General features: G+C 44.7%; 1 protein-coding gene across 3 annotated transcripts in view; it reads right to left on the bottom strand.

The window, feature by feature from the left end:
* The window catches only part of EPB41L4A (erythrocyte membrane protein band 4.1 like 4A), a 224,375-nt gene extending 215,165 nt beyond the window's left edge, over nt 1-9,210 (bottom strand). For all 3 annotated transcript variants that reach the window (XM_074995228.1, XM_074995229.1, XM_074995231.1), the window contains exons 1-2: nt 8,929-9,210; nt 8,072-8,422 (exon numbers count right to left, since the gene is read on the bottom strand). In XM_074995228.1, the coding sequence (XP_074851329.1) occupies nt 8,072-8,170 (99 nt within the window). In that variant the 5' untranslated portion in view covers nt 8,171-8,422; nt 8,929-9,210. The remainder of the gene's footprint in view (nt 1-8,071; nt 8,423-8,928) is intronic.
* Nucleotides 9,211-12,867: the final 3,657 nt, after the last annotated feature.

Below are 12,867 nucleotides of genomic sequence, written 5' to 3'. Positions count from 1 at the left end.
TCAAATGCAATATTGTCTTGGCAATAGACATTTCACAAAGGGATATCAGTTGTAGTTTTCATTTTCATTAAAAAAATCTCTCAAGTATTTCCTGAATGATATTATCCTTTTAAGAGTTGAAGATTTTCCTCTAACTCTATGAAATGCAATCACGACTGCTGTAATTCACCAATCAGTAATTTTATTAGAGTTAGCAATTTTAATAAGCTAAACAAAATTAGTTGACTGATTAGATGCCACATCTTGGTATTTTAAGTCTACTTACATTTTGGTTTTCCTCAAATATGTCACTTTCTAAAAAATCTCCAAAGGACAGACATCCAAAAGGAAAAACTTTTGAAAAATACTGTTTATGTAGTTTCTGACTACTAGGAAATCACTGTTCATTAAAACCACCAAAACAGATCCATCTGACAACAGTTACTGGAACCTCAGACTGATTAAGCAGTAACTTCATTTAAAAGTTAATGGGTTTTTGTTGATGTCAGACTGGTTTCATTAATTTAGTTAAGTGTACCTAGGGAAAAGAAAAGTGTTTCAGTATTCACTTATTATATACTTATTCCTTGGAGGATTCAAAATTGCAGGTCTCATCTGTAAAGCTGCTGATGAAACAAGTAATCTATTTCAAATGTGACAGTAATTTTGAAGAAGGCTTAATTTATGGCAAGGTTTGTGAAATCCTTTGTTCCTTTTACTCCTTCCAAACTGAATGACCAAAGGTAAAGGACTGATTATATATCCAACTCTTTGTGTTCTATGAATTCTGATTTCTCACTATTATTTTAAATCAATATTATATATCTTCCCAACAGAACAGACAAGTTTCCTGTTATGTTATATTAAAGTAGATAATCAATTTCAGCTTCTCTCTAAATATTTTCCTCTACTGTTGTTACAAATAACCCTTAAAAATAGAAAAAAATAGGACATAAGTGAAATTAAAGGAAAAAAATCTCTATTTTTCCAGTTTATTTACATTGCATCTTTGACAACATTTTTATGTGGTTATTTTCCCTTTTTGTTTGTGTTGTTTTTGTTTGGTTGGTTTTGGTTTGAGGTCAGGAGGAATGAGAAGGATAAGAAGGAAAATCCCAAGATTCCAGGAATGACTTAAGAAAAAGGTGCACTATTTTTAAGCTTTTTTATATTTTTAACTGAACCAAAAGTAAATTTCAAGTTGTGGTCCCTTTAACTTGTTTTGTTTTTTGTTTGTTTGCTTTTGTTTTTTCTTAACCAGTCTTTACAAAATGTTATTATTTTGCATTTCTAAAGGATTTCTCAATCCAGAAGAGGCCTTTAAACTCTACACTAGACTGGGTGAAGGAAATAAAAAGGAGACTACTTTCCATGCTGAGTACCGACATAAAATTACAATTCTGTAGCTCACAAAGAGAAATTATACTTTCCAGAATTATCACAGGTGGAAAATCTTTGCAGCTGAGGGTTAACAGAATTTGCAGGGTTTTTTTTAAAAGCATACTTTCATAATTAAGTCAAAGTCTTATCACAAAAGTTATACTTTGGATTTTCAAGAGTTGCGAAACATAACACGCAGGGAAAATCACTATCACAGTGCTTTCTATTTCCATACCTCACATTAACAAGTTTCTTTACCAGGCTTATTACACAAAATAAGGACTCTTTATGCAGTTTTATTCTTAAATTCCATACGCATTCATTATATATTTGCTTCAAAGAAAAGAGATCTTTTGTAAACAGTCCAGTGAAGTCAATGGAAGTATGCTAATAAATGCCAACAAAAAAACTAATCAAAAATTTCAATATTCTGTAGTTTGGAAGTATCAAATCTGTAATGTTTATATTGCCTAAAATTAGAGTTTAGTCAGGAAAATAACGTTAATCTCTACAATAAAACTGAAGATAGCCCCAGAAATAATTAAAGGAGTTGAAACAAAAAGCAGTCAAGCAACACTTTAAAGACTAGCAAAATAGTCTTTTCATGGGACAGACCCATGAAAGCTGACCTAATAAACTATTTTGCTAGTCTTTAAAGTGCTGCTCGACTGCTTTTTGTTTTGATAGCGTATAGACAAGCATGGCTCCCTCTCTGTTACTATTAAAGGAGTTGGTGTCACAGCTAACTGATGGATGATAATTACTTTATATAATCAAAATTTCACTGGATTTCAGCAAAGGCATAATTTTCTAAGACCTGGGAAAGATCTTCATTACAATCTTTTAGTTTGGTTGGTTAAAGCTAAGCACCTAAATAAGTCCTCTCATTTTTAGAGGTGCTGAGAAATATTTTAATAATTTGGACCTCATTTTATTTTCGTCTCAGTGGCAGAATATTATGGCACTGGAAAATATGCAACAGATTTACTCAAGTTTTAATTTACAAAATAGTCAGGAGTCTTCATTGGGAGCTCTGTTGTGTAATGTAACTTGCAAGCATAGGTTGAAATTCACACCTCCATAGCGGAACCTGGCAAGTTTAGACACCTCAAAACAAGGTTTCACTGGTGCACATGGCAGATGGTTCTATCGGTTTAAAAAGCCGTTGACTGATGCACACATACTCGATATATACACAATTGTCTAGCAAGAACTAGAGCAGAAGTGAGGAACCTTTAGTGCGCCAACCACACGTGGTTCATCCAGGTTAGCTGCTGGCAAGCTGTGAGATGCTTTGTTTACCTGAGCATCCACAGACATGGCTGTCCACAGCTTCCAGCCGCCACAGTTTGCCATTCCCATCCAGTGGGAACTGCAGAAAATGTTGCAGGCTCAGCTACTAATTCCTGCAGCTCCCATTGGTCAGGAAAGGTGAATTGTGACCAGCCCAACCCCGGAAAAATATTTGCATGGGAGCCCTTATTTGCCTCTGGAGTCCTGACTTCAACAGCAACTGTGTAGGCGTAAGAATCCATATAATCTAATTCCTTCAAGGGATGCAGGGGAGATATCTATGAAATTACTCACAGGAAGAGATGGAGTTTCTCTTGGCTCAGACTGGGGACCAATACTTAATATTTATATTAATAACCATGAAACAAAGTATGAGTGTGCTAACTGCTGAAACAGAAGTTGGCTGAGAACACAAAGTTGGGAGACATCATCATCACACAGGAGGAGGAGGAGAATAACGCAAAGGAAAACTTAGTTAACCTAGAGGACTAAAGCAACAGAAATGAGATTAAATGCACTAATACGAAGTGCTACTTAAAAAATAACAAACAAGAATGTATGCTGTAAACTCAGGGCTCATCACCCCGAAATGACAGGAGGAGGAGAAGGTCCTGGTTGTATTAGTCTATCATAAGAGAACTATGAGCCACCAATGTGATGCAGTATCCAAAAAAAAAAAAAAAAAAAAAAAATACCACACCCATGCCAGAAAGATGAATTCATACTGGGCCACATACAGAGAAGAGTGGTAGGATAATCAGTGGAATCAGACTAAGAAAGTGTGACTTGTTAAGCATAGCAAAACAAAGGATATGGGGAGGTATGCTTGTTCTGCACAAATGGATTGCAGGGAGAACATAATACACCAGGAAGGGGGGGGGGGGGGGGAAAACACAGCTATTTAAGTTAAAGAACAATGTTGGCAAAAGAACAAACGACTAGTAAGTGGTCATGAATAAATTTATTCTGGAAATTAAAAGGCTTCTAACCATCAGAGAAGTCAAGTATTACTAGAAATGTTCTAGGACCTGAGACATAATTCTTCCACTTTTATTCCAAATGAGGCCTTATCAGTGCTGAGCAGTGTCCAGTTCTAGGCGCCACCTTAGGAAAAGATGTGGACAAACTGGAGAAAGTCCAGAGGATGGCAATAAAAATCATTAAAGGGCTAGAAAATACAACGAAAGATTTTAAAAATTGGGTTGTTTAGTCTGGAGAAAGGATGACTGAAGGGAGACATGATAAGAGTCTTCGAATACATAAAATGCTGTTATGAAGAAGAAGATGATAAATTGTTCTCCCTAACCACTGAGAACAGGACAAGTAGCAATGGTCTTAAATTGCAGCAAGAGAAGTTTAGTTTAGATACTAGGAAAAGTTTCTGCTTAATAAGGGTTGCAGAATCTCTTATCATTGATGGTTCTTAAGAAAAGATTGGACAAACAACTGTCACCAATTATCAAGATCAATGGTTTTCAGCCTGTGGTCCACAAATACCTGAGGTTCTGCAGAAGTTTGTCCTTGCCAGAGAACAGCAATTTATAACCTGTGCTCCATGGATCCCTGGGGGTCCACAGGCTGTGCCCATTTCCAAAGCATTTCAGACCTCCATTTCAAATTTCTAGGGACCCAAAAATGAAACACACTGGCAAAGTGTGTGCGTCATAATTGTCTACTAATAATAAGTCTCTAGTAATTGAGCCACATAAATGATAACATCCTACTACTGTCAAAACAAAAAAACAGTCCAGTAACACTTTAAAGACTAACAGAGTAATTCATTAGGTGATGAGCTTTCATGGGACAGACCCCCTTCTTCAGACCAGAGCCAGACCAGAACAGACTCAATATTTAAGGCACAGAGAACCAAAAATACTAAGCAAGGTTGACAAATCAGGAAAATTATCATAAAAAATTTGTCAACCTTGATTACTACTTCTGGTTCTCTGTGCCTTAAATATTGAGTCTGTTCTGGTATGGCTATGGTCTGAAGATGCGAGTCTGTCCCACAAAAGCTCATCACCTAATAAATTATTTTGTTAGTTTTTAAAGTGCTACTGGACTTCTTTTTTGTTCTGATAGGATATAGACTAGCACGGCTATCTCTCTGTTACTGTCCTACTATTGACAAACTGGGAGGTGGGGTGGGGGGTGTCAATATTATGCCACATGATGGAACGTCTTTTTTTCAGTCTCTTTTCTTTTAAAAAAAAAAAAAAAAAAAAAAACAGGAAATTACACTAAACACAGATTAAGGCTGCAAAGTCCAGCACTCCACAAGGTAAAAAGTGCCAGAATTAAGATTGCTTCTACAGTAGACCCCCCCACCAAAGTTACACAGGGGTTAAGTTCCTCACAACCCCCACCCCTCATAACTCAAATTTTGTGCAAGCTGGGGGAGACAGGAACCAGCCAGCCAGTTGGTTCCCGGCTCCCCTGGACTGGCAGGAACTGGGAAACTGACCAGCCCACCAGGGCTGATCAGTTTCCTGACTCAGAGCCTGCTGGTTGATTTTCTGAGTCCCACCAGCACAGGAGAGCTGGGAACCAGGCTGCGGCTTGGTTCCCATCTCCCAGCCACTTGCGGGACCCAGGAAACTGGCAAGCCATGTGTTGGTCAGTTTCCCAGGTCCCACAAGGCAGGGAAGGGGGCAGCCTCCTTCCCATCTCTCCACCTCTGGCAGGAGCCAGGAAACTGACCAGCCTTAGTGAGGTGGTCAGTTTCCTGGCTTCTGTAAGTCCTGGTTCCCGGTCCCCTGGGCTTGCAGGAGCCATGAAACTGACTACCCCACCAAGACTGGTCAGTTTCCTGGCTCCCTGTCACTCTGGTCACCAGATGCTGCTTCTCCCGGGCTTCTCTTAAGGGCAGTGGCTGTCTGTCCATCTGGTTTCCCCCAGCTGGGGGGAAGCCTGGCAGGCAGACAGCCACAGAGCAGCTTTGAGCTGTGCTCAACTTGCGTTAATGTGAGTTAAGCAGAACTCAAAGTCACACATTTTGAGGGTTTACTGTACAAATTTCATCTGGCTACCTTATCTGAATGCATTTTAATGCAGTCAAACTACATGATTACTAACTATTATCTTCTGCATGATATCTGCCTCATTCAGGTAGTTACTCAAAATTTCTATTTATTGTCCATATTCAGTGTGTACCCCAAGCTCATGTTATTCAAACTGCACCATATAGAAGACCATTCCTTTTCTTATGGCCATCCTAGGGTGCTCTCATCATAATACCAAAGAGCTTCGCAAATATTAATGAATGGCAACACCCCTAGAAAATTAAATAGTACAATCCCCTTCTGCAGCTGAAGAACTGAAGGCATACAGGATTAAGGCCAAACTTATCACAAACACCAACTAATTTTGGGTGACAACTAGGGCCTGATTTTTAAGAACACAGTTTTATAGCACTTGTTATGTTCTAAGCGCAGTACAAATGAACTTCAGTTGTAGTTCTGAGTGCTCAGTACATCTGCAAATCTGTCTCCAGGTGATGAGTGATGGGCATCCAGAAAATGAGACATAATGAGCAACTATTAATGAACAGTTTGGTGTATCTGATTTGCCAGACATCACTTGGGAACTTTCTGTGGCAGAATCAGGGATAGACTCAGGTTGCTCAAGAAAGCATTTGACTGCCTTAACAGCAAACTCCATCCTTTTTCTTCCTACAGACCCCTGCCTCATTCACCACACACTTTTCAGGTCTCTGAATTGCACCCAGAAGAGTATGAGTTTGTACGGGTGTTCATACTATACACTTCTTTGCTCTTGTGCCCCTCATTGGCTCAAAGTGATGGGACCTGCTACCCTCTGAGGAGAGCAAGGAACCGCACTAGGCTAAGAGGTACTCCATTCTGCTCTGATGGCTCACCAGGAGTATCACCCAGGGATGCATGAACACAGGCACGTACTGCTCATGAACTTCCATGACACCTATCCTTTCAGGGGTGAGAGGGAGACCCATGTTTACATCTATTTAGGTCTTATCACCCCCTTCTGACTCCTCCAGAACTTCTCACTGAGATTCTGTGGTACTTTTCCTTGCACTTCCTCATTTACACACATCCCATTCCTCACAAAAAAAAAAGTCACAGGACTGCCTTCCCTCCTCCTGGCACCTTCAACATGGCCACCAGGAGGGCGGAACTCCACTAAGGGCTGGTGGGTGCTCTGAGACTGTGGAGCCTATTTCCAGTCCCTTGTCAAGTCATACTCCAAGCAAAGCTCCTTTGGATGACGTTCACAAACTTCTTAGACAGGCTTAGAAAAGTAGTGGACTCTGTTGGGGGGGGGGGGGGGGTTCTGCTTGGTGTCCCTCTCCAGTTCTCTGATTTTTAACCTCCTCCCTTCATCTCATGCCCAGTATTTTTATTTCTTGACTCTAGAATTTACTTGTGGCCTGGATATAATGGCAAGGGAAAGGTTTACGCTCACCATCTCTCAGCAACCACACCAGACACACCATTGAGCTCCCATTCTGGAATCCCAATTTTTATCTTTTAACCTTCATTCCTGTATCTTTTCCCACCCCTCCACCCCCCATTCATTGTACCCAGCACTCACGCAGCAGCCTGGGTGCATGTACCCAGCACTCAGGTGGCAGCCTGGGTCCAATGGCTCCTCTCACTCAGTGGAAGGCCATCTGGCAGGCCTAGACCTCCTTCCCCCAACTCTAGTCCCCACAAATAGCATACACTTTTCAGCTTCTGCAACAACTGAGGTCTTACAGACTCCTCCACCACACAACTCCCATTAATTCTAAGAGCACCAACTATTCTCCACACCAAGTAAGGCACCGTAAAAGAAATAGTGTGCTCATAGTTAAACCACTGTATCATAGTGCACATGTACAAGGTGGCATATTAAGGTTACAAAGGCAGCCTTAATTCTAGTATTTTCTATCTCTTGAGCAATGGACTTTGTGCTCTACGTTTTCTCATGTAATAATATGTAGTACATAGTGTTTTAGGTATCTTTAGTCCTTCAGAACAGCTGGAGTCTGTTCAAACAAGGGTATGCCACACAGTATCCTACTTAGCCAAAGAAGCTGCTTATAGAAAACTAATTCTAACAAATCTTTCGAAAGGCCCCACACTATTAACAAATGTTGTAATGCATTTCAGTCAATGGAGTAACTCAGATTTAGGGTTATGGAACGATTTTCACGTTTGGGGGCTTTTGAAAAAGTATTCACTATTTAAACTTCTTTTCAATTAGGCAAATGTTAATTAGCATGCATAACCCCTCCATGTCACAGCAATTAGCAGCGAGCATGTTTTGATAACCACTCTCTCTGCACAGCATGTGCCCATGCAGGATTTACCCCCTATTGCTGGGCTTTAGGCAAAGCATTTCAAACGTGACTGACAAGTGCCTGGGTAACCCTAAGGACAACAACACAGCCTCTGCTTACCTTTATCCCCGGCTGCTGCGTAGTTAGCGTCAACTTGGATTCATCCAGAAGCAAAACCTCACAATAAAATTCCTCCGGGACAGCGCAGAAACAACCCATCACTGTGCTGAGGTCGGGGGAAGCGGCAAGGAGAGAGAAAGGCGACCCCAAGCTCCAGCAACGGGAGAAGCAGCTGTTCAATTAACGCCGCAGCTGAGGAACGGGAAAGGCAGATGCAGTCCCGCGGCGAGCCGGTGCGCTGGGCTAGCTGAGCAGCCAGGGAGTGACTTAGCCAAGCGATAAGGCGCAACCCCTCGCCGTGCAGCCCGCTGAAGTGTTCCCCGAAGCGGGGGGGACGCGCCTTCCGCTGCCCTGCAGGAGGGAAAACTCACGTTGCGAGGGGCCCGGACCGCGCTGGCCGGTCCCCACCTGGGTCCCACGCGCCGTAGGCAGAGCGGGGCGCCGGTCTCCTACTGGCGCTCCGAGCCTGCGCGCCCACGGCGCTCCGTGCCGCCGGGTTATCACGGCCCCGCCCCGCGCCCCGCCCTGCCCTGCCTGAGGGGCAGGGGCAGGAGCAGAGCGGGGCAGGGAGAGCCCGAAGCGCGGCCCCTCCCCGCCCGCCCGGGGGCGAGTTACCTAGGCGGAAAGGAGGGAGGCTGGCGGCTCGGGGCCATGTGCAGTCCCGCCCCGCCGGCCCCTCTAGCCGAGGGAGCGAGCGCACAGCCACCGCGCTGCGGCTGCTCCCCGCGCGCCGCTCGGACGAGCAGGGGGGCTCCCCGCGGGGGAGCAGCGGCGGCTGCGTCCACAGTGCCTCACACCCGTCGAGCTGCGACCCCCCCGCTCCCCGGAGCCCGCGCCCGCCTTTCCCCCTCACGCACCGACCGGCCGGCGCTGGGCTGGGCTGGGCTGGGCCCCACGGGGTGTGGCTCCACCTGCCCGCAGGCGGACCCTGCCAGGCGGTGACTTGGCCCGTTCTCCTCGGCGCTCGTCCGGCTGCAGCGTGGCCCGGGGCTGGCGCAGCCGCCGACGACGTCTCAGCCCGCCAGCAGCATCGCGGGGGAGCGACGAACGCCGCGCCGCGCTGCCACGTTGTGGCCGGCTAGAGTCGCTGCTCCCCGCCGCGCTCCCGGGAGGCTCCTGGCGGGCCGCCGCCGCTCGGCCGCGTCCGTCTCCCGGGGCGAGGGGGCCGGAAGGGCAGCAGGCGGCGCACCGGCCCCTGCCACCGGCGCAGTCTCCCTGCGCCCGGCCGCTCCGGCGCCCCGCGCTGCGGCAGCAGTGACCCCTGCTGGGCCGGCGCCTCACGGCCGGCAGGTGCAGGGCAGGGCGCGCCGCGTTGGGACGCCGACCTGTGGGGTGGGCCTGGGAGCGGCACCGGGCTGCCTCCGCCTTGGCCAACCCGGGGGCGGGGGTGAACGGCGGGGGGGGGGGTTCAACCTCCCCAGGCTCCCGCTGGGTTGGCACCCGCGGCGGGGGCAGGAGTATAAAAGCGACCCCTGTGAACCCACCGTCCTCGGACAAAGGAGGAGTCCTGGGGCACCTTATAAACCTGGGCTCTGCAACCTGCGGCTCTGAAGCCACATGTGGCTCTTTGAGGGCTTCTTTGGGGCTCCTGACACTACTGACTCATCACCACCATCGTCAATAACCCTGGGCTCAGCACCCATTGTTGTCTGATGCATCTCTCACTATTTCCTTCCATCTTTCCTTGTCCGGCGCAGTGGTTTACTTTCTGTAGACCAACACCGCATCAGTCTACTACATCATCTATCCATGACCCTAGAACTGCAAAGTTTTTTTTTTAAAAAAATCCTATTTTCCATAAACAATGAACATCTAAAAGCCCAACAGTGAACAACTCATATCTAAATAGCAAATGCTATGAGACCTCCTAACATTGGATAACTCCCCCAGTGTCCTCCAGAGAGAGAGAGACGGTTCAGGAGTGAAAGTCAGGAAGACAGGTGCAAACACAGGGGAAAAATATAAGGAAACAAGAGTACATAAAAAGTTTGTGAACATCCTTCAGTAAACGTGTATGACATTACAAATCATTGTGTGTGTGCTGTTGTTAAAATAGGGGTTACAAAAAGGATGGGTTGACATTATTTGTTAAGGACCATCTCATATTCACATGCATTGCAGCTTTTGAACTATTGAGGTTGTTATTTACCAAATTGGAAAAAATGGCTCTTCTTGCTATTTTGGTTGCCAAACACTGTTATAGACTAACAGATATTGGAGCATAAGTCTTTGCAGGCAAAGACCCTCTTCCTCAGATGCATTCCTTGGCTGCGGCTGTTATGGAGCTCCCTGATTTCTACAGATAGATAACTATGAAACAAGATAAAAATTCAGCTTCTGCCACATGGTACTGGTAATTTTATCAGCTGGAAGTGATCAATATGTACTGTCCATTAGTTCCAAAGATGCTCAGAGTGGAGAAGACTGAGTTGATAGATATTAGGAATTTTTATTGCAATATTAAGTAGCTAAAATTAGGAGGAAAGACTAGTGTATTAATTGCCACACATTTGTATTCCCTTTTCCAGGCTGTAGGTCAATTGAAGTGAAAGGGAGCTTGTTAGGCACCCACAGAAACATGTCTGTAATCCACATTAGGAGATATTTGTTCCTCTGAGATGACGGTGCCCTTATGAAGGAAGATTTTCAGTTGACAAACTATACTAATTAAGTCACAGAGAGGTAGCCATGTTAGTCTGTATCTCCACAAAAAAAAAGCAGTCATGTAGCATTTTAAAGACTAACAAAATCATTTATTAGGTGATGAGCTTTCATGGGACAGAGCTATTCCCTCAGATCTGGAAATTCTGTAAAAGTAAACTGGCATGACAAGCATTTGACAGAAAGATAGAAAAAAATTAAATGAAAACTGACAAATCAGCTACATAGGACCAAAGGTGTAGGGGACGGGGGAAGAAAATCACTTACTGCAAGTGTGTATTAAGTGAGTTGCCTGAGGTCATTACGAATATCAAAGATGGGGAAACAGTCCTTATAATGCATAAGATAATTGCTATCTTTATTGAGGCCAACACATAAAGTGTTGAACTTGAGAATAAATTCCAATTCAGATGTCTCCCTTTGTAATCTGGTGTTAAAGTCTGTTTGTTTTAGGATGCAGGTTTTCAGGACTTGGGTGCTATGGCCTGCGCTGCTGAAATGCTCACTGATGGATTTATATGTATTCAGATACCTAATGTCTGATTTGTGGCCATTCATTCTTTGGCAAAGTGATTGTCCAGTTTGTCCAATGTACATAGCAGAAGGGCACTGCTGGCACATGATGGCACATACAACATTGGTGGAGGTACAGGAGTATGACCCCCCCTGATTGGGTAACTGATGAGGTTAGGTCCAATGATGATGTCTCCAGAATAAACATGTGGACAGCTTTGGCAATGGGGTTTGTTACAGGGAAAAGTTCCAGAATTAGTATTTCTGTGGTATGGCGTGTGGTTGCGAGTGAGAATTTTCCTGAGGTTAGGTGATTGTCTGTAGGAAAGTGCAGCATCATGTTCCAGTATAAGTTGTAGATTGTCAATAATGCGCTGGAGGGGTTTGAGTTGGGAGCTACAGGTGATGGCACGTGGTGTTCTGTTGTTAACTTTCTCAGGCCTGTCTATAAGTAGCTGGTTTCTGGGTATTCGTCTGGCCCTATCAATCTGGGTTCTTTTTGTTGTTGTTGTTGTTGGTTGGTTGGTTGGTTGTTTTGTTTTACTTCCTCTGGTAGATAATTAAGTTTTACGAATGCCTAGTACAGATCTTGCAGTGTTCGGTTTCTGTCAGTAGGACTGGAGCAGATGTGGTTGTATCTAAGGGCTTGACTATACGCAATGGATTGTGTGATGTGTCCTGGATGAAAGCTGGAGGCACGTAGATAAGTGTAGCAGTCAGTGGGTTTCTGGTAGAAAGCAGTATTGATTTGGCCATCAGTGATTTATACTGTGGTGTTCAGGAAATGGATCTCTCACGTGAAATGGTCAAGGCATGTCAGGACTGTACTTCTGGTGACCTGAGTGGTGCGAGAGTTTTGGCCTCAAGAAGATACCCAGGTAGCTCCACCTCCAGACACCTTCTTTACCTGCTGCTCTATGCCAGCCCCCAGAGGCTTTGATGCTGCCCCAGACACTCACTAGTGGTTTAGATTAACCTTGTGGCTGCTCCATACTATGTTCCCAACCATGGGATCGTGCAAAAAAGTGGTATGGGGAGCACTTGGCTGCAGGAATTTCTGGAACCAGGCAAGAGATACAAATTAGAGGGGGCAGTCTGAATGAGGCTGTGGAACACAAGGGACCAGGCAGAAGAGACAGAACAGGAATATGAAGTTCAGGGGGATGCCTATGTCTGGTTCTGGTTGATCTGAGCAGTTGATTCTAGTAACAGAGAAGGCTGGGGGAGCTGTGCAGGGGACAGATGAGGAGCCTGCCTTTCCCCTGCCCCAAACTTCTAAAGAAGTTAGGTGGAGATGCAGGGTGACACACTGACTTTGTACATCTGGTAGCAGATTGTCTTGAGCAGCCTTTGCTCACCCAAGTTATTGTGCATCAGTTCTCCACCTGAAAGTCGAGTACTTCGCAGGAGTATTGTGATGATAAAAATTGTGAGAGATCCAGATACTTTATGGTACCACAAGCCATATAAGCTAAACAGAGAGCTACATATATTGTTGTTAACTCAGCTGTATTATTTTGAGTTATCAGCAGCCTTTTGAATACTTTACAAAACACTGAAGACATGAAAAAGTTAAAACAAACTCAGAACATTCCCAAACTTTACTGTGCTTGGACTAGACA

Source organism: Carettochelys insculpta, chromosome 5 (genome assembly GCF_033958435.1).
Source record: "Carettochelys insculpta isolate YL-2023 chromosome 5, ASM3395843v1, whole genome shotgun sequence".
Taxonomy (NCBI): Eukaryota; Metazoa; Chordata; order Testudines; family Carettochelyidae; genus Carettochelys; species Carettochelys insculpta.
Note: the sequence above shows the minus strand (reverse complement) of the source record. Positions and strands in the feature narration are given on the sequence as shown.